The sequence below is a fragment of the Cotesia typhae genome, unplaced genomic scaffold, assembly GCF_013202065.1.
Source record: "Cotesia typhae breed Kobodo isofemale line unplaced genomic scaffold, CoteBio_Ctyphae contig_50, whole genome shotgun sequence".
NCBI lineage: Eukaryota > Metazoa > Arthropoda > Insecta > Hymenoptera > Braconidae > Cotesia > Cotesia typhae.
Genome location: NW_027423758.1, coordinates 1,273,637 through 1,301,408, shown reverse-complemented (window position 1 = coordinate 1,301,408; position 27,772 = coordinate 1,273,637). Strand labels below are relative to the sequence as shown.

Genomic DNA, 27,772 nt, shown 5'->3' with positions numbered 1-27,772 from the left:
CTTAACAACGGTTTCTAAGCAATTTTAACTTAACCACGCCCCTAGAAATCGTAGACACGCCCCTTAGCAACTATATTTTATCAGCGATTCGCTAGACACGCCCCTTAACTACATTAACTCCGCCCCTTAAATTTTTTCTTAGCAACAGGAACCAAGCAACCTTAGTCACGCCCCTCAAAATTATTACTTAGCAACTATTGGTTAGTAACGCCCCTAGAAACCTCAACCTAGCATCAAAGCTTGACAGGTCTCTTATTGTTAAAGAAAAGGACTTTTAAATCACACAAAAGGTTATTAAGTAAACAAAAAAAATTAATTTCAAGCAATAAACAATGTTTTTTATTCAATACAAACGATATGGTACAAAATTTATACACAACAACGCACAATTTCATTATTTGTTCTCCTTATAATTTATTTAATCTATGATCATCATCTAATGTAGTAATTAGTAATTATCACTCGATTCCATAAATCTCTGTCATATCCTCAGCTCATAATCACTCTAGTTAATCTATTTCACACAGAAAGTGGGTACAAAGGGCCAGAACTTAATAATTACAGGTTATAGGTTAGGTATAGGTTAATCCTTAACAATTAAAAAATCATAAAAATAAATGTGTTCTTTCTTAAATCGGTGAAAAAACTCCTACTTATTAAACTAATCAGTCGATTTAACGGACTCGGTGGAGAAAGGTGGCCTTTTTAAATTATCATCGTCTATGGTTCCAGTTGTTCCAGTAGATGTCATCATCATCATCATCATCATCTTAATTGTTAATTTTTTTTTAGCTCCGAACATCAACACAACTCGATCTACGAGCTTAAACCAAATCATATCCAGTAAACTCTCCAGTCTTAGAATCTAGGTTGTTCTAATACAATTCTCATATATCTAGTGACAAGTTTACGAGGACATATTTTTTAACACACATTTAATATTTTTAATTTTACAGTTATTATTTAGTATGTTCTGTTTCCTCGCTCACTCATCGTCATTCTAACTATTTTTATTTTATTTGGTGAATTATAATAAAATATAGTCATTGTCGATGTTTGTTTACAGATTAAAGTTCACAGTTTTTAGATAGTTTTGTTTTTTGACACAGATGGTGGCTCCATCTATTCGATTTAGTCTTAATTTTAAGTTCCACTCAACTGAGTAGTTTGGAACAGGACAACAGATGGAGTTGGGCATGTCGAAAGTCTAATTTTGACTTTGTTTTTCAACAATTATAGTTTGGTTAAGCCGTAAAAATTTTTTTAAATTATTATAGCCATTTTTAAAGTCAATTTAGTATTAAATTTATTTTTTTAACCAAAAAAAATCTAGAAATTAAATTTATTTACTTTTCACAACAATTTCATGATTTTTAGAACTTTGTTTAACCTCAAAATTCAAAAAGTCTCTTAAGCACAATTCTAACAAAATTATCGCCATTTTAATAAAATTGAAGCTCCAAAAAAAATTTATCTTAGTAAAAATTTGGTTTTCGACTTGACATGATTAAAACCCTAATTGCAGGAGTTAAAAAATTGGTCATTGTTATAAAATAAATTTGTTCGAATTCTTAACCTAATTTATAGTCAATGTAATAGCCACATGACCGACAAGATAATAATCATTAATTTAATGATTAAAAAGATAAATATAAATGAACTTTTTAGGTTAAGCCGTCAGCATCAGCAAAGATAAGCAATGCTCGTGTTGATATGTCTCATTAGAGAGTTGCGATTGTACGTAAGTCAATTTAAATAAAAAAATTTCCTTGTATTAAAATTATTTTGTCATGATAATTTTAAAAACTAATAATATATAAATATAAAAACAAATTGCACGCATTCACGATCAGTTAAAACGAATGCATTCAGCAGATAATGACGACGTAAACGCGAACGCGAAGCCGGCGATGATAACAGTGGCACAGAAATTTAATAATTAATTATTTAAAATTACAATTACATCTTATGATTATTTTAATAATATATATTTATATAGTATTAATAATAATAATAAATAACAATAATTATGTTTATCATCATTGTTGTTATTTTTATTATTAAAATTAAAATTAAGAGTTACACTCATTCTTATATACAACGCTTGTACACTTAACCAAATTTTAAAATCTTAACCTCGAATTTATTCGAGGACGCACACCCGGTGCCTTCTAATCACAATAATAGTCGTTACACAAAAGCCTGACCATCCGATTAATTAATTAATTATTATTAATTATTTATCATATCACTTTATCAAGTTACTATCGAGAGCTCTTTTTATTGGTGATAAAATCATATTGTTCATAACAATTGTTTATGTTTAATAGAACACGCGAGCCCCAGACGTTACATTCACAGCCTGACCGAGTGCTCACCAATCAACTTTTATTGTACGTTTTAATCATGCTTTGTCAAAATCGCTAGATTGTTCTATTATTTTAGGTTATGTTCCTCTGACGGACGTTATTTTATTCAAAATACAATGTCGCTAAAACAAGTTCCATTTTTGGCTCTATGGAACATTTGTAGCGCATGCGCAGTTAGTAAATTATTTTAAGTTTAGTTTTAACGTCTTACAAACTCAAATAAAATTTTTTTAACTAAATTTCTCTTCTATCTAAAAATTTTTAAGACTGTCAAAAATAATATCCGTCATAAAAACATAACCCGTAAGCAATTACAATAAAAAAAAAAAAAAAAACCAGCATTTAAATAAAATACCGAGCTCTTATCAACGAATTAGTATTAAAAATAAAGCAAAGCTACGTCTAATAATTACAAACAATTAAAACTAACCACACACTTACAATAATAATAATAATAATAATAATAATAATATTTATAAATAAGTCCACTTGGCAGTGGATTTGAGTATTTATGACTGTAAAATTAGCGCTGACGAGATCACACAAGACGAAAGAAAAGTCAGTATGTAGCAAAATATTCGTCGGTACTAAAAGTGTATAATGTATACCAATAATATTAATAATAATAATAATAGTAAATAACCAAAAAATAAATATAAATATAAATTTACATAGTATTATAAACGGGGCTGCTGTGCCTAGGCCTGACCTGCAGCCTGGTGAGCGGATGAGTTCGGCCATGTTGTTGCTGTTTCTTCGCAGCTTTTACGACGCTCGCGACAACAGCTTGAGGAGAAGGAACAATAGGTGGCCTCCCAGGCGCCTCTCCAGCGCTGGCCTCTGGCAGAAAAACCGCTGAATTAATAATAATAGGCGCAGACCTGCGCGCGAACTCTTGCGGCGCAATCTTCGCTTTTGCCGGCGGATGAGCTTCTAAATTGTGCGCGCGCAGCTGAACTTCGGACTTTTTGGCCTCGTCCTTGGAACCGGGGGGTTTGACCTCGTACTTTCCAACAAGAACCTTGACGGAGAGGTCCTCGAGATCGTCGTCCTTGATGGAGGTCGCACTGACGCTAGAGGAGGTTCTGATCTTGGTCTCGCTGTGAGCGATCACCGGTGAGGAAGGAAGGCTCCTTATCTTCTCCCTCTTCATCCAGTCGGTAACATTATCAGCAGAAGCTTCGGGACTCTTTTCAAACTTGCTCTTCGCTTCGAATTCCTTCTTAAGGTTCTTCACAATTCCCGACTTGTTCCTGGAACCTTCGGAACTTGAGGACGAGGAACTCGACGACGAGGAACAAGGCGGTTCCGGAGAATCGTCAACAGATAAGCACCTTTTGCCGAAGTTCGGCTTGGTCAGATTCTCCAGAATCATCTTGTGGTGCTTCACCGACGGACATTGCGGCGTATTCACCACACAAGGACTCGACGTCTCGCTTTCCGACCGACAGGTTCTCAGTGCCGTCGTCGGTAACTCAGGTTCCAAGGCAGAGGGCGCTGGGGCGCTGGTAGACAGCCTGCCGATCTGCCTGGTGATTCCTGCGGAGGAAATGTCAATGCCACCAACCGGACTATCAACAGTTTCCTTTGGTTCCTGGAACGGCTCAGTACTGTCGACCCTCCCTTCGACCTTATCATCGTTCTGCGTGCACACCCTCTTGGTTCCAGTTCCCTCCTCAATTTTCTGCTTGGTTCGCTTTACGGTTCCAGGGTGCCAAGGAATTTCCTCCCGGTCATAAGGGAACAGTCCACTGGAACCGAGAGGGTCTGGGTTGGATCGCATGTCATATGAACCCCAACTGCTGTTCCTAGAGGGCAGCGTCGCCCAGGAACTGTGAACAGAGTTATCCAGAACAACAGCGCTGTCATAACTGCTCCAGGAACTTTGTCTGCTAGGCAACTCCCGCGGTTCCCTCCGTTCCTCACGTTCAAACACTTTGTCTACCTGTGCGCTGAATAAATCACCTTCTTTCTTAGTCCTCCGTCTACCGGATATGGCGCTACTGCTGCCTAGGGTTCCTGTTCCAGCGGTTCCACTGACACAGGTGGCTGTTCCAGTGGCAGTAGTCGTCCCCGCGCTCACACAGGTGGCACTGGTGACGTTTATCGACGGAACTTGGGCAGATTCAGAGTTCTTATCGGTTCCTGGCTTCGGTTCCATCCACACTAGACAATCGGTGTCCATTTTCTGGGTATCCTCATTCTCTGGACTAGCTTTAAGGTCTGATTCCGGCGAAGAGGGCTTGCTACCAGACTCGAACTGGTTCGTCAGATTCAGCACGAGTCCTCGTCGACGGTGACTCTGGGACTCAAGCTTGTTCCCCGGGGTATTATTATTATCCGGCCCGGGAAGATGGACTATCTGATTCTGGGACACGCTGTAGGACTGTCCGTTGTCGCAAGGCATCAAAACGTTCCTGGACTCATGCTCAGGAGCCAACTTGGTAGTTTGTACGTTCCTTAGCAGTTCCTCCCGGGTGATCTCGGTTCCAGTCTTGTCGATGCTTTCCAGAGACTGGGACAAGGCCGGCAGAACATTGTCGACCATCTCGACGTACGGGGACCAGCTCTTGGGCCTCTTCCCGGACTTCTTTAGCTCGGTTCCTGAGGACTGGCTCGGAACGCTGTTCTTGTCGCTCTCGGCCTTCGTTCGGCCTGGACGCGCGGCACCACCTGTCGTTGGAGACTTTAAGTTAGTGTCTGACTTGGACCGCTGCAGCTTTTCTTTGTTCTTCATGGCGTCCAGGATTCCCTGGTAGGTTTCTAGTTGGAGCAGGAAGTTGTTGTTCGGCTTTATGCAGTTCCGCTTGTCCTTGACGTGCTTCCAGGCCTGGGAAAAATCCCAGTTGTAGGCTTTCATTGCGTAGGCTATCACCACCGAGGCTGAACGCGATACGCCCATCTTGCAATGCACTAGCACCTTGGAACCTTCCTTGCGGGCTTTTGATATATACTTGAAGGTGTCATCCCAGTGCTTTAGTAAGTCCGTTTTCTCGTCGTCGTACACTCGGACGTTTAGGTAGTTGAACATTCCTGGGAAGAAGTTGTCAATTTCTCTTGTTACGTTTAAGATGTGTTTTACCCTGAAAAAAAATTTGAATTAATATTTTTTATTCAAGTCATTATTTAATAAAGCAAAATTTTAACTTTTTATCGTTCAAGTTACGGCAGTCACACAGTGACTGCAAGGTTGCTAGTTTTTTATTTTATTTTACTAAAAAAAAATTGAAAGTATGAACAAGCATTAGAAATAATTATGATAAATGAAAGGGAAAGCAATTTTTTTGCTTGGTCATTCAATAAAATAGAGATAACTTGTATAAAATAAAATTAAGTAATATACTTGTTCACTTTCAATAAAAATACATTAAAAAAAAAAAAAAAAAAAAAACCTTTGAAATTACGAATAAAATTTTGGATAAAAATAAACTCAGTATCAAAAGCAAAAAATATTTTTAATTCTCTGGGTTTTAAATTCTGAAACAATAAACAAATTAAAAATAAAAATGACAAGATTACAATGATTTTGTAACTCAACAGAGAATAAAGTTACAAAATAAAAATAATTATCTAGGAGTAAAAGAAAAACTAACCCATTCTTTTGTAACTCCTCAAGGTTGCTGGCGTTCCACTCGCTGCCGAGATATACATGGTCAAAAATTTCAGTAGGAGCGTCCATTTGTCCGAGAATAGTGAGCATTTCTTGATCAATAAACGGCTTGAATTCTCCGAGATCCATATCAAGATCCTCCTCTAGTCTGCCGCGAATGTATTTGGAGGTTACCTCGTCCAAGTCCACGGACATCATTATTTCCTTCAAGGTGGCACGGATTACACCTTCTGTTTCTTCTCGCTCTCGTGGTCTGTTAAATAATATAATTTTTTTTATTAAATCATGTCATACGAAAAATAATAATAAATTACCTAAATAAATTTTATTAAAATAACCTTAACTTAAACTTCAATCAATTATAGTTTAAATAACTACAATAAAAATAATATAAATATAATATTTATTCAAGTGTCACACAGTCACAAGTTATAAGTGTTAATGTCAACACAATAAAAAAAAAAAAAAAAAAAAAAAAAAAAATATGTTTAGGTAAATAAATTTACTGCTAAAATTATAAATAAAAAACAAAAATTTAATTGAATTAGTTTCTTAAAAATTAAAATAATTATCAAGTACTTACTTATGCCTAACACTGTCTGGAGATGGCGGCCTCCGAGATTCAAGATTATCCATCGCATGCCACTCATTGAGACACGACCGGTCACTCTCGATTCTCTGCTCATAGTAGCTGACCCAGTCATGAGACAATCCGCCCAAAAAATAGTTTTGTTCTCGTGCTTTGCTCGATACTTTGTGCAATGTCTGCAGTGCTGACCTGATGAAAATTATTTTGTGAGTAATCAATTGGAAAAAAAAAAAAAAAAAAATTGTTATTCTAAAGAAGAAATAATAAAAATTAAAAAAAAATTTTGCAAATTATAATTTTCAAAACAAAATTAATTTTTTTAAAACTTAATTAAAATAAACATTGAAACAAGTTCCAAGGTCTCGTTTTAGGTGTTAGATAATAAAAACATGTGTACAGAGAGTATACAGAGTGTAAAAAGATCGTACATTCCATAAAACTGACGCATTTGTAATAAAATACGCCCTCGCCTCTCGTCATCGCATTATCATACAGCCAATTACTGTATTAAAGTATTAACATTCAAACAGAATGATATAACCAGAAGCCGCGGCTCCCCTGGTGATTAATTACGAGTCAACGACGCAATTTAATTAAACAAACGCTACTGATTGTCGACCAAATGGCTTAATATCGAAATCACGAATCGCAAATCAACAGTGATATGCATTATCGCTTCCGGTTACAAAAGGGGGAGTGAGAAGAAGGAGGAAAGGAGAAATAGGAGCAGAGGAGGTAAAACCACACGATTCCTTATTACTTTGACCTAACCTTGCTTTATAATCTAATCTAAGCAACATTGTTCGTTGGAAAATTATTTGACAATAAAATCTGACATGGACGTAAAAATATTTTTATTGTCTTCAACTTCAGACGGTTTTACAAATTGCTTTTGATTTTTATGACGTTAAAATTTTACCGTTTTATTATTATTATTATTATTATTATTATGATTATTGAAATAAAAAATTTTTAACTTAAAAAAAAAGTAAGTGCGATTAATTTGCGTCAACTTCTAAAAGGTATGCAAGGTTTTGAATCGTTTTTTTACATAAATAATAATATATACATTTATATATTTTAAGATAGTCAGTGAAGAGGATTGTTAAGCGATCTCTCGATGCGACGATAAATCACGAGGATGGAATCTTTAGAGTTTTGTTGTTTAGTTCCTTTGCACATGTACACTTATGCACTCAGTGGTTCAGTCTTTCAGAGACTAGTCGACCTTGGTACAGGAATTACGGAGAATGTGAAAACTCATGGATACATAAATATATAAATATATATGTGAGTTTGTAAGGATAGATAGATATAAAAGAGCATCTGGGAAAAGATCCACATCATAGACTACACGCTTCAAACAAAACTGCTGATAAAATGGAAAAGTTTGATTTTGTAGATAGCCGATTTAACTTTATATGTTTTTTATGTTTTGTAATAAGCAATAAGCGATGTTTGTAGTGAAGAATATGTTTAGATTCACAGAATGATAAGTATTACGTGTATAGACGGTTAAAGAAGACTTGTAATGTTTAATTAGAAGTTTAAAAAAAATTGGAAGATTTTTTTCTTAAAAAATTGCAAAATTTGAGCCAAAAAAAGATTGAAAAATTTTTTAAAATGAACCAAAATCAAACTTTTCAAAAACATCTCTAAGGTTTAATTTGATTAAAATTTAAACCATTTTCGCATCAAAAAGGTGCAATTGAACTCTAAAAGTCATCCAAACCCCAAAAAATCATTATTTCCATAAAAAAATTGAATTCCATTTCTTTTTTGAGTCTAAACATCTTCCAAGTGATCAATTCTTCGTAAAAATACTTCAATAACCCCATCAAGATCCAATTAATCAATTGACCTGACAAAAAGGACGCTATTAAGTACTTCTGCTAAGCCTTTTCAACTGTCTACAATGACTAATCGCTAAACGACACGTCGGATGTCACCCAAGACTTTTTCCCAGCGAAAATAAACTAGTCTGTAAACTAAAGGAGTGGCTGGAGAGTGAGAAAGACAAAGGTCAGTTAGTAAATCCAGTGTCTTGTTGAAGATGTCCAGGAAGTTCGTTCCGGAGACAAGTTGGGACTTTCACCTGATCCCCTTTGAAGATTCACGAAGATCTTAGGTAGGATTGGCGACAAATGGAGAATTTCTACTCCATAAAAAGCCGTGAGTATACTTAACAGCAAGTATCTTGTTTCTAATTAGCAGGAATGGCTTTTCCGGATCTCGATATAATAACTTACAAGTTGAAAAATAAATGCAGCGACTCTACTAGTGTGATGCCAGTTGGTAGCGAGCTATTTTCAGCTAATCGAGGTCTTTATGACCTCGCGCAAGACCATTTCTCCCTTCTTATAAAAGTTAAACTGTTTATTTTTAGCGATTGGTTGTAATACAAATGTTGGATTCGGTGGTCAAATCACTTGGACAAACTATCTTCTGGATCGATTTATTCCCCAGCTGTCAGATCAGCGGCAGTATTCTGAGAACCGAGGATCGTGGAACTCAAGCTTGATTTAATAAACTCGCGAGTGACGGAGGACCCATATATAGTATTGCCTGCTGGTGAGTTACTCGTGGGATGATGTAGGTGTCTGCCGTTTTATTTTGCACCTGTTTCATTTAAATACGCACGAGTTCGCGGGCTGCTAATAAGAAACGCTTGGTTTAATCTCTGCCGACGGGTCATTTCAAGTTACGCCTGCTTTTTCTTGCAAATCTCTTTTAGAAGATCAAAAGATTGCTGATAAACGGTTGCTGGATCTATTTTTACTATCGCAAGCGTGTCATTTAAAAAAAAAAAAAAAAAAAAAAAAACCTCTTTTAAATCAGCGCTTTCCAAAATTTGACATTTTAGCAAAAATATCACTAAAATTCCTTCAAAATTGATAAAAAAAAAAAATAATAAACTATCATACTAAACAATAAACTTTTGCTTCAATTTAAGTATAAACTCATGAAAACTTGAATATTTTATTCGACTGTAAGCAAAGACAACTTCAAAGCTGCCGAGAACTAACGGTCAAAGCCAGAATTGCTTAAATTTTGAATTCGACGATGATGACATCAAGCTTAGTGAGTGATTTGTTCAAACGAGTGTCCGCATGACCCGGATAGCGTCGTGTTTTTAAAGTATTTTTCTATACCCACGTAACCTCCTTAGACGCTTAGTGGCAAGACGGGACTTTCGATTGAGCATCGAAGTACGCGTGGGTTCTTTACTGTGTCCATTCCCTTATACTTATACTTATGAACGTTATCGTAGTCGCCGCAATGTCTCAGGGCAACTGTCTGGTGAATGGAAGACTGGCAACCGGCTGACCCACTGCCCGTATATACATTTGTACTAAATCTTGCCCATATTATTTTCTTTTCATACGCTTCTTTATATTCACCTTTACACTCGCTCCAGTTTCTTTCACTGTTTCATATTCCGCACTGCTTTTCATCCTCTGGTCTAGATACCACCAACAATATTAATTAATAAACTTTGACCTGCTCTAAACGAAATTGCCTCGATTGTCCATCGGGATATTTATTGGCCGTCTATTTCTTTTCGAATTGGCCCGGTACGTTATCGCGGCCATAAATGGCGCGGGCGTTGGTTCAATCCCCACTTATATTGAGAGCCACGTGGTGATGCTAATATAAGTTAGTACCTATTACTATCTGGCTCTTAAAATACTAAAGACTAATAATAATATTACGATCGATTATTTACTCTCTTTCATCCTCAAGATCATAACGCTTGTTGATCAACAACTTGGCTAGGAACCATTTTTATAGGTGACACTGTCACTATGACCTAGTTTTTTGGTCTGCCTTTTTGAAAACTGAGTTGGAACAATGTCCCGAAGCTACAAAAAAAAAAAAAAAATCTAGAAGTAATTAAATAATTTGTCCAATTTTTAGAGCCACAACTGACCAAAAAAAAAAAAAAATCAGGAAGCATTCTTAGTATTCCAGGGTGATTTTAAAGTAGCTCTCTTCCGAATTGTTAATAATCGAAGTAAACAAAAAGGTTGTATATTATATTTATTTGATCGATGGTAAATTCTCAAGGAAGTAAACCCACGCTTATATTCTCCGAACTGGTTGTTGTGTTTAACACTTCCGGGAGATTCTCTACTCGCGATTACGAGATGGAGGATGATGGAAGCTTGTTTATAAATAGCGAAAAGGAAATTTAAGTTTTTAAAGATTGAATCGAATAATAACAATGATAAGAGTAATGATAATTATGATTAAAACTTACCACATCGCTTGAACAGACACCGGCTTAAAGATGTGCTGACAACCGCATACGCTTACGCTGAAGCCCCTGAAAGTGAGAAAGTTAGACCGGAAATGAGAACCAGTGATCCATGTAGGCGTCGCCTTTTTTTATCTTTTAACAACTAATTTAACATAAATTAACAGCCAGATAAACACTTTTGATCGGTTACTGTGTTATTGTGCTTGATAATTAACAGTTATCACCTATTAGCGGTTTTCATTTTCTCACTAGACTTTTATGTTGATGCAAAGATTTAATTATCGATTAAGTAACATTTTTTTATTGCTTCAAAGATCGTTTCCTCAATTCTAGATTTGAACTTTGCTAATTTTTTATCCAATTAATTTTTAATAATTTTTCTAACGATTAGAAGAAACATTATTATTTTTCTGCTAAATTTATCACTTTCCAAAGCTTAACAATACCTCTTGCCGAATGTAGCTTATAAAAAAATAAAAACCAGCTAGTAGAATAACACAAAAGGCATATCAAGCATTGTATATTCTCTATAATATAGCATTGAGTTACGAGTACGGCTGCTGCATCGACTTACATGCAGCACACAGCTAATTACAAACTCGTGTACGTAACATACTCACGCTCACGCAGACACACACGTTAGTAGTTACATAAACTGCTCTTATTCTCTTTCTACTCATATCTCCTCTGCATATATAGGTATAGACAATACTATGCGTAGAGTATGTATTACGCGGTACGCCACGGGGGTCATGTGTGCTAGTCAGCAACTTGCAATGAATATTACTATTACGCTTCAGTATTTTATGTAGAGGTAGTTAATTGTATATCTGTGACCGTCTAGTTACGAGTACGCTTAGCGCAGATAAAATACTTTTTGTATGATACAAATATTAAAAGAGACTGGTAGACATGGATTAATTGCATTCTTGATAATTAATTAATCGTAAGCTGTAATCTTAAAGATCTTTGGCATTACAAACGGAGTGTATCATATTGAGTCAGTGCAAAATGTGTTAAATTGAAACATATTTTTTTTTAGCACAAAATGGTGTGTGTCCAAATGTTATTGTAAGTCTTGAATTGTCCTTATGTTGATATGGATATGCGAAGGTAATTTACACATTAATAGATGCGTGTAATGCAACATAAGAGATGCATTACACAGCATAAGTAGAGAGGATGCATGACGGTTGGGTAGATGAAGAATGGAAGAAAGAAACGGAGCGTCTTGGGGTTCGTTGACATCGACCGGAACGCCAAGTGACCGGCGCATTCATTTTCTTTACTCTCGATGTGCCATCATTGCTCACACACACACACACACACACACACACACACACACACACACACACACACACACACACACACACACACACACACACACACACACACACACACACACACACACACACACACACACACACACACACACACACACACACACACACACACACACACACACACACACACACACACACACGGTATTATTTATTATGTATACGCATCTGCTACTATCTCTTTCTTCGGAATGTGTTTTAAAAGGCATTATGATTATTTAAACGACTCTGTATCTTTCTGGTTGGTGGTGATCGCTGCTCTATTTAATGGCTGTTTATTTATGTTAATTGTCTGATAAGAGGTTACGCAACAAACTACCGGAATAGAAGAAATCGAATGATGATAAAGGCACTTACCCGTCACCGTCGAGGGTGATGGCGGTGTCAGCCAGAACCCGGAGAACCAGACCGACAGTCGCTCTTGCATGACAGTCGATACCGAGCAGACAACTCTCTTCAGCATCCTGTCGACCATTGCAGGACACAACTACCAGGTAACGTGTTCTTCCCGGATGCACCGACTCCAGCTTCACGGCCTGGAACATTTATAATTTACACATCATTTTAGATACCAGATACCAGATACTAGATCTCGTCCATCGGCTCCATTTGTTATTATATTAGATTACAGGCATGGAATGCCTTTTGTAATTATAGATGCGAGCTGTCAATCTTGCTACACGGACCGATTCTTGTGTTTATTTAACGGGAAGGATTCCTTTTTGCAAATTTTTTTAAATGTTATTAAATTATTTAAAAATTTTTAATTATTTCTAAGACTTTCCAACTCCGTAAAATATCAAATTACATCTGTCGAAATCCATAGCACAAAAAAAAACCCATATAATACACTTACATAATTTCTTACTTCGCAATAAAAGACTAATCTAATTAACAAAAACGATAATATCTAAGAAGCAGGATTTAGGAGGAATAAAAACCAACATACAATTCAAAATGAAGTAAATAACGTATAATTATAATTATGAAAAGTGACAGGACGTATAAATTCGCTTGTTACAGTTAATATTTTAACTTTCATTAGCCACAGGATTTCCTGATTTAAAATGCTTTTTCTCTCATTTTAGGTCGAAGATAAAAGTTTCATGATCATGACTAGACGTACGTTAATCGACCATTAAATGAATTTATCTTTTGAGAATTATTTATGTACATTTACACTGATAGACCTCACTATTTAATTTCCTAGTTCCGCATTGAAAGTTACAGTATAAGAATTATAACTCACAACTGTAACTATAATTGCGCATTTAATAAATATATAAATATAACGTAATGTATATACATAAGATGCTTTCAATTTCAACAAATATTACGAATAAAGTTTATTACGTTAAGTAAAAACAGTAATAACTTATCCCAAAGAGTAACGTATGAGAGAGTGCATCTGATACCATAAATGGCGACGGGTTAAGGAGACGAGTAAACTCCTTTTATAAAATAATTAATAAAGGCGTATGCTACTCGTGTTTCCTTTAACGGTTATAATTATCCGGATATTAATAGACATTATTTATTCAACGATGCTAAAGACCGTTTTTTTGCTAATCTCTTCTGTCATGACCTCTGCTAAAGTGGTTAATATATTATAATATCTGCTACAATTGTAAAAAATTCCTCTTCAATAATTCTAATGATATATTTTCAAATAATCTTACAAATTTTCATTAAATTATTTCATATTCTTACAATTACCTCCTTTAACATGTTTACAATTCAATACTCAAGTTTAATTTCTCGTTGGATTAATGTCAGCGTCTAATGAGCCACATTACAAGGATTAGAATAACACAAGTCTCAATTACAAAAGCAGAACATGGTAATGATTCTTGTCCTCGTAACCTTTATAATCAACTAATTAGAATCTCCCACGTAAAAATGCGTGAGCCCGGTGTCAAAACTACCGAAAGTGAGCTTCGATAAAACCCACGGTAGAAGAAAGTGCTCGCCAACCAGAAGTATTAATCCAAAAATAGCATCTTATCCCACAAAGACGGGATGGGAAAAAAAAAATTATAACTTATAATTAATAAAACGTTAGACAAAGGAGCCTACTTCCCATAACTAGTTTAACAATAATACAAAGCAAGCGTTAAAAGCTTATGAATAAATATGCGCATTCAAGTACATCATATGATCTCCTTTGAACCTGGATGCAGTTAATAATTTACACACACGCCAAGTCTAAACCTATTTTCCGTCAGATCATTGAGGTTACGCCTACATCATATCACATGTACAAAGACATCCAGCTTGCATCCATAGGATACAGATGTGTGTGTGTGTGTGTGTGTGTGTGTGTGTGTGTGTGTGTGTGTGTGTGTGTGTGTGTGTGTGTGTGTGTGTGTGTGTGTGTGTGTGTGTGTGTGTGTGTGTGTGTGTGTGTGTGTGTGTGTGTGTGTGTGTGTGTGTGTGTGTGTGTGTGTGTGTGTGTGTGTGTGTGTGTGTGTGTGTGTGTGTGTGTGTCACGGAAGTGTTTCCGCGAACACACCCACGTGTTTTTCTGTGAACATCAGCTGAAAAATGAGTGACCAGTGAACTACAACCAGCCAGTTGGTATTGATGTCAAGAGAGCCGGTAAGGTAACATCTCTTGATAGAAATATCTTGAGGTAACACGATCATGACTTGCCAGTCTACACCGGTCTGGTGGTTAACTTTGACGTTTTAACCTGAAGCGTCTACTGGCAACAGCAACAACACCATCAACAACAGTGTACACATTCAGCAACTGGTTGGTTAGTCTGAGGATGATAAAATCTCCAGACTCCAGACGGTCGTTCCTCTTGACTCGTTCGCGGCTGGTTATACGCACTCATGTTCGGGTTGCTGGTCTGTGTGTGTGTGTGTGTGTGTGTTGGTATCAGTTAAACGTCACTTGACGGTCTATCGACTCACCGGGCTTTTGCAGATCCACTGTTCTCGGCATGCCTCCAACTGATATGCCTCTTAAGTTGTAAGTTATAACCGGTACCAATGCGCAAACACTTGCAAAGTAACATACTGAGAATGTGGATTGGTAGCTGCATTACGGCCACCAATCCTCCGTTTGATTAACACCGTGCCACATGTTTAAGAGCCATTTTATAGTCGCGATGCAGTTGGCTCAGGATCTAATGGGTTGGTTAGCATCTTCTGTCTCTGGTGTAATAAGGACGCATCAACATCAACATTAAATATATATGAAAAGGGAGTGGTAGGCAATCTAGGAGCCAGGTATCAGAGTCCACAGAGTCCAACGTTCGACACTTGGGCAACCGGTCGAACCGGGCGCTCGCCAATAAGAAATCCACAAGATCTTCTGAGACAAAAACGTAATCGTCGACTACTGAAGCCTGATCCTTAAAGTCGACGCCTCTTTTTAAATTACAATTTGTTTTTCAGAGAAGTTATTATTCTCTTCTATGTTCTCTGTTCTTTTAATATTCCAGTTAGTGTTGTAGCCAGGCTAATAAAATAGCAATGGTATGACCCCATTTGGATATTTAATTTGAGGCTGGTTTACAGCTAAGCCTCAAGCTAGCACCAGGATAGATATATCTCGGTATACTCGGTATAATAATATGTAGTGATGGTTGCTGTGCCAGTGGGTTGATGTTGCACATAAAACAGCTAAATGTCATGAAATAATATCGAGTATCGATCGCAGACTATCCTCAATACAGAAGATTGTTGTGGATGGAAGGGCAAACAGGAATTTGTGGTTATATGTTGTGTGTGTTGAAGCGAATTAGTAGAATGGTGTGTACCTGTAGAGCGAAAAACGAGGCCACAGTCTCTAGCCGTATCTGCACGTGCAATAGGCATCACGATACGACAAATGTTATTCTCTTCAGGATCCATCGAGAATTATCCGCTATTCACTTGTGTTGCAGATGAGATTTAGAGTCAAGTTATTTATAACTTGTGAAAGTACTTAAATGTAATCCTAGTTACTTTAAATGAAAGTGAATTCATCTTATATTAATATTGATGGTGTATCAATACTATAATTTATTTATATCACCCAGGTTAGGCTTCGCTAATCATTTTCTCTTTGACACCTGCCATAAAAAGGAACACACTTTAAATACTAATAGAAAATAAAACTAACAGTCTGTTTGTGAAAGTGTCGCAACGTAATCCTGTCACAGAACTATGCGCATCTAACAAAACAGACTGAACCAATGCAATGAAAGTAAGACTTGTAGCTTACAGCGGACTAGAAAAGTCCAAAGTGAAACCGATTCCCAATCATATTTCATTATAACTATACGGATAATCTTTTTACAATTGGTATTTCAAAAAAAAAAAAAGTAATAAAATAACATTGTTTAGAGTAAAACGAGAAGTTGTGAATCTCTAAGAAAAAAAGAGACGTTATTTGATAGGTTAAGATTATTTCCCGCAAACCGAAGAGTCTCTAGTTACACAATAAGCTCATAACTGCCGACATTGTGTGTTTGAATTCTCGTGTGGCCCTTCTTAAGTTGTTATAATTATTAAATTTCATAACACATACACAACAATCGTAAGTTACACTGTTACTCACTATATTTAGCAATTATTGTAACTGGCTTTTATTTACCCGAGGTTTTTTTTTCGGCTCAACGTAGCCTCGATACATATTGTACACAACATATAACGTACAACTGTAAACAGTTATCTTGCGCAAACACGGTATAATTCTTATATCTAGTCAGCAACGACGTTTTATTACACTTAATATTCAGGATTGGATCAATAAATCAAACAAAAGACAAATCATTTATCACAATAATTAAATTTTTATTTGATCAAACGATAATTAAAATAAAAATAATATTAATCGTAAGTTGAATACCAACAATTCATTTATCATTACGCAACAGCTCATTGTAACAAAATAATTATCTGACAGTGAATAACTTTTCAATTGTTCTCCCGACAAAATTCTACGGTCTATGTGAAAAGATAAATGATTTACGTTCATACGCTGAATTATAATTTATAAACACATGTTTTAAAGATAGTTACTATTCGTACAACTAAACTTTCAAGGCTATAGTCTCTAATTGTCTTTAATTTCTGACTTGAGCCGTTTACTTAAATCCAACGCATCATTTCCTTCAGAATCGCTTCTCCGCTTAGCGCAACATGGTAGCTTTTGCAAATCATTTTTCACAAACCAATCGGCCATTTGTCTGACATTTTCTATCGCACAAACATGGCTGCTCTTATCTTGATGATAAGAACACTGAGTTTCTCCGGGGAATTGGTGATTGTAACCGAACTCGTACAGAGGCGTTATTTCGCAATTTCGGTGCAGATGTCTGAACTCCGTTTCCAGCAGGTACTTGACTTTGGGGTCTTTCACGTATATATGGTCTGCATTTTCCAGGCGGTCTTTCAGTCGCTTCAATTGGATGTCGAAATCGAGGCTCCCTGACTCCCAGGGTATTCCGAAATCTTGTGACTCTATGAAATAGCTCAGTTTATACTGTTCCGGCAATTCATCCCAGTTAAACGGTGATTTAAAGACTCCGCTGTCGTAACCCGGTGTGTTAAATCCGGTGCGAACTATGTTTATTACTCCGAATTCTTTTATTGTAAATTTATTGTCGGGAATAAAGTACCCGTTGAAATCTATGATGACGTCCATTTTTAACAGTGGCTTTTATCTTCTAATAAATGTTACCAGAAGTTGAAAAAAAAATTTTATATTCAATTGTGCAAAGATTATAACGTTTTCAATTACAAAGTTTATTCAATTCCGACTGTTTTTTCTTCATGAAACCATTTGTACATTGCTTTAGCCCAATCGTAAGCGCAAACATTGTCTTCTGGATTTTGGTGGTACACACAATCAGTCCTTCGAAGTTTACTTTTACTAAAACTGTAAATATCCAAAGAAACAACGCGACTTGCATAAAAATTGCCAATTACCTTCAGTAGGTTCACTTTGTCGTCGGAAGTAGCGACGTGAATATACTTTGCATCCTTTAGATACCTGTTTAGAATATTTTTTTGGGTCTTAAAGTCAAATATACCAACGTCCCAGAGTATTCCGTGCTGGGCTTTCGATTCGAGGAACGATTTTTGACACGCTGGTGTCAATTTTTCCCAATCACATGGCGGATTAAACACACCAATTACACCCAATTGCTCCAGAGGCGAAGTTATAACGCCAAACTCTTTGATAACAAACTCCGTGTTTAATCGAGTGTAACCGAAGAAACTTATGAAAACACGCTTTGGTTCGCCGTGATTTAATTCGTTCATTGTTATCAATTGTGAATCATATGATCGGATATAGAACGGTTCTCTTCTAATAAAGAAGAAAAAAATAATCAATACTCTCAATTGTAAATTAGTCAAATTTTTTTACAGATATTCTTTGCTAAATGTCAATCAATTTTTTGCTCAAAGTTTTCAAGCAATAGTATAAGAAATAACTTTAGCAAAACTGTTAAAATAAATTTTTCTAGTCTTTTTTAAGTTCTCTTCTAAGTTCTTTCACGATTCCTATCGAATGAAACATTCTGCGTCGTACGAACCACTTGTATATTTGATTAGCAATATCATAAGTGCAAGCATACGTATCATCTGCATGATTTGAGCAAGTATTAGCCGGAATTTCGCCTCCTTTGTACCCAATAATAGTTACATGCATAACTCGATCTTTGTAAGAGTCACCAATAACTTTCAATAGATTTTCTTTGTCTTCAAATGAATTGACGTTGATCATAAACGCATCGTCGAGATATTTTTTAAATATTTTCTTCTGTAATTTAGGATCATACACACCACTATCTCAAGGTATTCCATGTTTAATCTCCATTTCGACAAACGAAACTTTGGCTTCGTCCGTTAATTCTTCCCAATCAGACGGTGGCTTAAACAAACCAACCTTAACTGATGGCTCGTTTTTCAGGACAATTATACCAAATTCTTTTATGATATATTCATTTTCTGTCGGTTTAAAACCACAAAAGCTTATAAATACGCGTTTTTTATACCCGATTATTCTTTGTAGGAGTTTCATTTTTCGTAATTTTTTTAAATAACTATCCCACATTGTTATGTAGATTAAATTAGATCAGATAAAAATTTTATAAATCAAAGAGAACTCTCTTCTAATAAATAGAGGAAAAAAAAATTTGTTTTAGCAATAAAATTGTTTGTAAAGTCTAGTTAATCAATATCATTGCACAAAATTCAAATCAGCTATTTATATTCATTAGTTTAGGCATTTTAAAATTTTATAGATTACATCAAAGTCATCATAGAGAATTCCTTTCTAATAAACATCACAATAATTTAAACATGCATCTTTTTACAAAAGGTAACATAAGACTCACCATTTTCAAGGTTTCCTCGGGTCTGAGCAGGTAAAACATGGACTGGAGATGCTGCTGGATATCGCATCCTGCTGAGGATACCCGCCGAGATGGTCTGGCTCGTTCATTTGGCGGCAGGACTAACGCAGCGCCTTTCCCCGCGAAATAACACTCGCTCAAACTGAAACATAAAAAATAAAATAGCGAATTAGTTAGAGATAGAAATCCTCGTACCAGTTCGTACACTGTACATTGCAAACGTTATCAAATTAATCAAGCAGAGTTTTCATTAAAATGCACGCTCCACGTGCTCAGATAAGCCTCTGATTGTTAAAACGTTATCGGTTATCGCAATGTTTGTGAATGTTAACCCGTTGTAGTAGATGGATTTATTAATAAATGTCACGAAAAAGGCAAACTAGCCAAGACAATAAGCGCTATCGATCTAAGTGTCCCCTTACTAGCCGGCAGCTTGCTTAAACGCAGATTATGCATTCGCACGAACGGAATCCAAGTTACGGCTGTTCGACTTTTGAATAAAGTAGTTGAGTGTCGGGTCTTAAGGTGTATTAACTGCTCTTTAGTGGATGCTATACCTATGCTTTTGCATCCTTTCGCCTTGACGAGCAATCGCTAATGCGATTGTGCAATCCCCCAGTGGACCCGATACCCAGACAACAGAGAACAGACAATCTCTTGCGATCGCCATCAACCATGAATAAATTTTATAAAAAACAGTGAACAAAGACATAAAGAACAACCAGACGTATCGATCTTTACTCTAACTACCCTTTCCCTTTACAACACCCTCGATTCTCGGTTACGCTTTTCTACACCCTAAACGTTGTCTCTTGATCCAATAGATCTCTGTCGGAATAACCCGGTCTGTAATTAATGGCTTGCAATTCCGATGTGTTTGTTTTGCTTCTCGGGATAACGTTTCACCTTCAGGAAATTACAAAAATCTGAATTTCGGTGATTTAACGCTTTAATTTTTATAGCTTGCAACTAATTAGTCAATTGTAATTCGATTGCAGAATACAAAAAACTTAAGAAGCTTTTAAAAATATTTTTCGGTGGTTCTATTGATTTTTAGATGAATATAGCACAATTTAGGAACACCCGAGATCATAAAAGGCATATAATAGTTGTGATGTTATGGCTTCTGTATCCAGGCAACCATGTCCGGTTATTTCTCAGGCACAGACTGGCATACTGATGTGTGTTGGGACTCGTTTCTTATACCCTTACTTATAAAAGTATAATAAAAAAATTGTCCAGGTTAACATACGTCTATACAGGTATATATTTATATATACCAAACAAGTTTAAAAGGTATCTCGAGCTGTGAATTTAAAAGCTAAAAAACTTCGATGGAATCTGTATGGATGTTAAAATTATATCCTGAATTTTTAACGGGCATATTTGTTAGATTGGAAAAAAAAAAATTAAAACTAATGAAGAGGTGCATTTAAAAATACAAAATATGAAAAGGCATTCTCTTGAAAATTAGCAGACTATTCTCAAGGAAAATTGAGCTCAAGGTCTCCACTTCATCTCTCTAATCTCGCGTTTGCCCCTCGTCTCTTTCTCCGTAAGTGTGTGAGTGTGTGATACACGTATTGTCTATTGTGCGTCTTTTATGAATATGCCAGAGGTAGAGGTAGAGAGGAATAAAGGAAACAAGGCTACGACCTTCCCTTAGTCGATACTGAGACTGAGACAGTGTTACAGACACGTGACTAAGGGATCTGAATAGTTTTTGAAATTAGGGTAGAATCCGGAGGGATTCAAACAACGCCGCTTTAAATCCAAAAGATCTGTATTTTTTAGATAAAAAAAAAAGTTTGTCCGAAATTATCACGAGGCCGAGATAAGTTAGGCATCAGGCTATAAACAACCAAGGAGATTGTAGAGTCAAATGTAATGATGGAAGTTTAATCAAAGATTCAAAATGGATACGCTTTATATTAGACTGCTGCTGGGTTTACCCAACCGTAGAAGGTCGTAGCGAAAGTAGTTTGTGATTTCAGAATAACCAATATACCAATATCCTTTTTTACAATAATTCACTTTTTATGTTTATTTTTTTTTTTCACTTTTCTGGTTGTTATTTCCGAGCGCTTTCATGCCTAAATTATGACTTCTGAAAAAAAAAAAAAATACTAGGATATCTGATCGTAAAGATCTAATCGGAATTATTTTTTCGATGAAAGTCAATTTTATAGTATCTTATTTAGAAACTGATTTATTTTAGAAAAATGAGATATTTTTTTAGGCGAAAAGAAATTTTATCGAAACTAATCAAACCTGTGGTTCCATTAAAATTCTTCATGTGCGTTCAAAACATTGCGGTTTTACTTTAAATTCTATGGGAGTGTTATTTTAGATTACAAATGATTTAAAAACAGAAATAGTTGACATATTTTGAAGATTTAGAATTGTGTAATTCAAGATTTTGCTGTTTTATGAAAAAACTATGAAAAAAAGCACCATAAACTCATCAAATGAAACCTTGCTGATCAAAAAAACCCAGATGTACCTAAACTGAAGAAGCCGGGTCGGTAAATTAGCATAAAAAAGGGCTGCCAACAGATTTTAAACCCTTGCGAGTGTAAAATATGCAAATAAAAGAGAATAATATTGGTAACCCTGACATTTGCATACATAAATTTCTTAATTGCCGTTTTAATAAACTGTTTGCATAAAAAGTGATATAATTGGTGTTGTTTCACAAGATAATTGCATAAAAATAATATTTACGGTAATAATAAAAAAAAAAATAAAAGGTTACCTAATGTACTGAATGTATCCATGTCGGGCATGTTCGAAAAGGAATCCGGGATTCCTCATTTTTTGGAACACCATTTATCACCGATTCGAGTTAGCACTTATCGTAACTGTTAGGAACCACAAGGAGGTTCTTTGTAAGAGGAACCATTTTTTGCGCATATCTACGGGTGTAACATCACCGGCTTAACGGGATGATTTATTATTCTGGTAATTCTAATTCTGATCTAATATAGAAGAGAACATTGAACACTTACTGAAGCAACACTTCACTATTTACCGGCTAAATCACAGGATTTATGATCACCTTAGATCTAGATCTGCTATTGATCTTATTTTAGAACTTCACTGGTTGCAAATGAAATAAATACGGTAAATGTTAATTTACAAACGAAACGCGTGTGTACAAACCGAGCGTTGCGAGGCGACTGATGACGAAGGGAAAAGGCTAAAGACGAAGAACTGGTATACCCAGATCTAAAGTTGTATTGCGCGAATGGGGGGAGAAGTTTAAGCCAACCAGTCTGTAAGACACTAACGTACGTATATATATATATATATATATATATATATATATATATATATATATATATATATATATATATATATATATATTGCTGTTATTGTGTGTGTGTCTGTGTGGATTTTAATATACAGAAACAGTTCTCCGTTTGGTTTATAAAGAAGAGGTTGTAGAACACGAGGTACTAAGATAATTATTGACCTGGTCACTGGTATTGTCACTGCTATTGCTATTGTAATTGTTATTGTTATTTTTATTGGGGTTATTGACCTTTAAAAGTGATGACTCCGAGGAGAAATAAGAAAGAGAATGAGGAAGTGGGTGAAAGATTAAAAAGATAACGGTTTCGCTTATTTTGATCTTCTGGGCCTCTTAAGCAGTCTTTTGCAAGGATTTTTATCCACTTTTTTTTTTCTAATCGTTTAATTGGAAATTTTGATTGAGAATTTTTATAAAAAAATCTAAAGTACTCTAGAAAATTTTTAAAAGTCCTAATTTTTAATAAAAATTCCATAAAATTGCCTTTTAATTAATTATTTCGCAAAAATTGTAACAAAAAATCAATAATTTAATTTTTTTCCAAAAAAAACTCCAATAAAATTTTTAAAAGCTTAAAAAAAAATTTTTTTTGTGCTTCAAAATTAAAATTACTCACTATTAACCCCAATTTTAATAAAAAAAAAAAACTAAAATTTACATTTTCAGAATTTTAATGGCTTATTTATAAACCTTTGTTTTGTTTTTTATAAAATGTTAAAGATTAAATAATTTTTTGCAACACTTTCTATTTAAATTTTATTATTAAATATTTTTTAATTAATACTAGAAGATTTTTAGAATTTTTTTAAATAGCCTAGCCTTGCGAAAATTAAAAAAAAAAAAAAGCGTAAAATTTAAAGAAATATGCTTCAATATTACAAAATTATATTTTTTATTTTAAAATAAAATATATATAAATTACTACTTAACGGTAATGATTATAATAACCAAGTAATTGGACTTTCGCTTTTGTCGAGATTTAAAAACGCGGTGTGGACATAACGACTTTTTGCTCTGTTGAGGTTTTCCCAACTAAGCTAGTTTTATTAAAACATACCAGCAAATAAATTTATTTATTTTTATCAGAGATTATTCACCGGTTTGAGAAGCATACACCGTGACCTGATAGTTTCCGCGTAATCAGCCACTAAGGAGACATTGATACGAGTGAATCATCATTATGACACTAATTAAACCTTGTATCTTGGTAAATATATTGTTAATTATTAATTACAAGCATTAAATGATCTTGGATTTTAAAATTGCAGGATAGAAAGCTAGGGTTATTTAATGCGATAATTTATTCATGCATCTTTGATTTGACGGATTATTTAAGAGGACAATCATCATGTCGAACTCTATCAGCAGATCACAGAGTACCTTGGTAATTGTAAATTGTTTACTTGAATCGCTACTTTTTATTTCAAGTACTTTCTCTTTAAATGCGCGGGTCAATTTTGTTTATTAGACTATTTGTTGGAATTTCTTGCAAGAAAAAAATTTTTAATTAAAAGTAACAACCAATTAACGTTTAATACTTTAGATTCTTGGTAATTAGACATAATTTAGAATAAATTATATCATTTTTTTTTTTATACAAATGCAAGTATTTTATTTAAAAAAATTTTTTATTGGATATTTAAATTTAATTGACTATAAATAATTGAAATTAAATAAAACTATTTAAAAATATTACCTTTTACAACCACGAGCGTCTTCTTCATCAATCGGCGCTCCAGCTCCAGAATCCTTAAAAAAAAAAAAAAAAAAAAAAAAAAAAAAAAATAAGAAAAGGTCATTTAATATATAATCCAGAGCAAGTATTAATTTAAGTACAAGTAGGTCAAAAAGTTACGACAATTGACCGGCTTATAAATAACTTATCAGCAACGACACTTTTAAATCAACCTGGATTAAACCTTTAATAAAGTGAAATAAAAAATTTGACAAGAAATGTTTGAAAAAAAATTTTTTTTAATTATTTTTAAAAAGGAAAATTCTTTAAATTGATAAAAAAAATATTTCTTGTCCTGTAATATTTATTAAAATAATTTACATTTATTTTGAGGGTATATCTCAGCTGAATCGTATGCGAGCGACGTAAACGCCGACATTCAACATGTTTATAATTATTTAGATGATGACAACCGTGTAAACAAGGAACATCTGGACTCGGCAGAAGATAAACCATCACAATATTATTTCTCAATAAAATCATTGTCGGTATTTACAATTAACAATTTATAATTTTTAATCAGTTATATTTTATTTAAATAATTAGTTGTTTGTAAATAATTATTCATTTTAAAGCTATCAATCACTCCAAAAAAAAAAATTTCTTCACAATTATACTCCAGACAAAATAAAGAAATAATTTAAATAAATAAACATTGGGTGAGAAAATAAAACGAAGTGATCGAAGAGTGAGGCCTGACTGATATGTAATGATCCAAAAAGAGCAATGCGTTGCACGATGTACGCATGTTATGTATGTTGATCTAGAGAACAAGAGGAGGAAGAAATAAAATCAAGACAAAGAACCTTTACTACTTGGACTGCTCTACTGCTAAGCAATTTTAGCGTACTCTTTTATTTTATCTACTTTCGTTGGAGTGTTACGTACTGTACTACACAATAATTGTCCGAAGATTTTTTTTTGAGACAACGCCAAACAATTATTACGTCACGTGGAAAATAAACAAATTTGAATTATTAAAAAATATCCGAGCGGGAATTTTATTTTGTTTAATTAATGAGACATTTATTTTGTTTGCGGAAAGGATGAGTTATTTCGCCAGTGGCACGAGTTTACTTTGTTTTGACGGATATTTTTGATTTTAGAGTGATTGGACTCTTGGAAAAAATTTTTTTTTAATAAATTATAAAATAAAAAATTTTTTTCTTAAGAATTTTAAATAAATCTTTAAAAATATTTTAATTAATTCTATAATTTAATTTTTATTAATAATAACTGTTCAAAATTATTTTTAAAAAATTTTTAAATGTTGAAATTATCACTAAATCTTTAAAAATAATTTTTTTAAATTAATTTTTGACAAAAAAATTCATTAATTAATTCTAAAATTTAATTTTGACTAAAAAAATTATTTTTAAGAACTATGACTTAATTTTCTTTGAAAATAATTTTTTTTAACAAGTTTAAGATTAAATTCTACTAAAAATAAAAAACTAATTCCTCAGAATTCTGACTAAACCTTCAAAAATAATTTTCCTCAAAATTCCAACAAAGAAATTCCTTAACCCATCTTAAATTCTCCTCTTTAACACCAAAAAAAATCAAACTTTGACACCAAATAAATAAAATATTCAATTCCCAAAGACAGAAAACTCTAAATAAAAATTTATCACCGCTAATTTTAACTTGGCACTCGCCACAGCCAAAAATCATTATCCCATTTTCCGTCAAAGTATTTATAACCCATCAAAAGTTCCATCTCTTTCTTACTCTACAATTTTTAATCTACAAAACTATCCTTTGTTTATAAACACTCTAGTCACCCGGATCCGAATTATTCGGTCAATAAAATTAAATCAATTATTTTAAAAAATACAAAGCATTTATTAATAACTCCAAAAAAAAATTGAAAGTGAATTATTTATAAAATTTAAATTAGCAGACAGTGCAATTTTTTAAAAATATTTTTTAGCTCTAATTTAATGAATGAAAAAAAATTAAAAATGTCGATGACATTAAAATTAGCTGTCACTGGATAATTTTTTTTAACAAATAAATTTGCTCCAAAAAATTATTTTTAAAAAATTGCATTTGTTTTTAAAATTTCTAAATGTCAATTTTTTTTATAAATTTTTTTTGCTATAATTTGTTACAAAAATTTATTTGTTATTTGTTACAAAAATTCTTAAAATTATCAACTATCTGCTAAATTAATTTTAATAAAATATCGACTAACTTTAGTGTCATTAATTTTCACAATTATTTTTGTACACATTAAGGGCGTCGGTTCCAGCAAAAATTCCTGGCGCGCCGGTAATTATTAACCAACAATAATAATTAATGATGAATCATGAATCATGACCATTCACCCAATTTGAATTCGAATAATAATAATAATAATAATAATAATAATAATAATAATAATAATAATAATAATAATAATAATAATATTGAAAACATGATAATAACAATAGGTGATAATAATGGTACACTGAGGAGCAATTAACAGCAAGTCACTGTCAACAAGTCGATCTAAAAAATCAATAATCCAGAAAAGGAACAAGCTGGTGTCTTTGTTTGGAGTAACCAAAGCTTCAACACAAGCTACACAAGACACAAGTTGGCATCCTTTGTCAAAATAAAACACCTGCCGACTAGTACCAGCATCAAGTCCGGCATCAAAAAATAATCTTATTTAAAAAAATCTAAATCCACTTGGAAATAATTAAAGATTAAAAATTAACAACAAAATATTTTAGATCATTTATTTTAATGATCAGAAAGGAACAATGAATTATTTAGTGTCATAAAACAGCACACAAACTTACAGAGCTCTGGGGCGAGCTGGAGACACTCGGCGAGCGCTGGACTGTCACCAAAGCCATTGTTATTATTCCTTTATTCACTTAAACTCACAGCAACTGTACGATTACTTATCGCACCACTGTTTACGTACGTCAGGACAATTTTATCGGCTGGATAATTAATTTAACTATCATATTTCGCGCACGTCAAACGGCATCACGGCTCCAGCGTCCATCTTCCATTTTGCGACTCCCGTTTTAGCCGCCAGGGCGCGCAGGAGGAATTTTAATTTTTGCGCCTCTGGGCTTGCGCGGGAATTCAAATTCGCCCGGTTAATTCTTCAGGTGGCGCTGCTTGGAATTTAAATTAATTTATTTATCTGAAGTCAGCTGACAGCTGTCAGTTTTTTTTTTGTTTTTATTTAATAAATTG

General features: G+C 34.1%; 2 protein-coding genes and 1 long non-coding RNA gene across 7 annotated transcripts; 1 reads left to right on the top strand and 2 right to left on the bottom strand.

Annotated features, from left to right (window-relative positions):
- Positions 1 to 312: 312 nt before the first annotated feature.
- On the bottom strand, positions 313 to 27,585 carry Ssh (Protein phosphatase Slingshot). 2 transcript variants are annotated; one of them, XM_074250035.1, is made up of 8 exons: positions 27,364 to 27,585; positions 24,536 to 24,588; positions 19,509 to 19,668; positions 12,527 to 12,705; positions 10,830 to 10,895; positions 6,563 to 6,757; positions 5,963 to 6,232; positions 313 to 5,452 (listed from the first exon to the last, which is right to left on the bottom strand). In XM_074250035.1, exons 1-8 carry the CDS (start codon positions 27,418 to 27,420, stop codon positions 3,037 to 3,039), a joined length of 3,396 nt encoding a protein of 1,131 aa, XP_074106136.1. In that variant the 5' UTR covers positions 27,421 to 27,585; the 3' UTR covers positions 313 to 3,036. The 2 variants fall into 2 exon arrangements, with proteins under 2 accessions (XP_074106136.1, XP_074106137.1); XM_074250036.1 differs by lacking the exons at positions 24,536 to 24,588; positions 27,364 to 27,585 and adding an exon at positions 22,282 to 22,706.
- LOC141531928 (uncharacterized) lies at positions 7,665 to 25,784 on the top strand. Of its 4 annotated transcripts, none has more exons than XR_012480002.1 (6): positions 7,665 to 8,740; positions 8,955 to 9,139; positions 23,926 to 24,046; positions 24,108 to 24,223; positions 24,908 to 25,062; positions 25,150 to 25,784. It is a non-coding gene; the product is annotated as an uncharacterized LOC141531928 (long non-coding RNA). The 4 variants fall into 4 exon arrangements; XR_012480000.1 differs by having other exon boundaries at positions 24,908 to 25,058; positions 25,150 to 25,782; XR_012480001.1 differs by having other exon boundaries at positions 7,666 to 8,740; positions 24,977 to 25,058; positions 25,150 to 25,781.
- LOC141531927 (uncharacterized) lies at positions 16,936 to 17,825 on the bottom strand. Its single transcript, XM_074250037.1, has one exon. The coding sequence runs from the start codon at positions 17,807 to 17,809 to the stop codon at positions 17,219 to 17,221; it is 591 nt and encodes a 196-aa protein (XP_074106138.1). The 5' UTR covers positions 17,810 to 17,825; the 3' UTR covers positions 16,936 to 17,218.
- Positions 27,586 to 27,772: the final 187 nt, after the last annotated feature.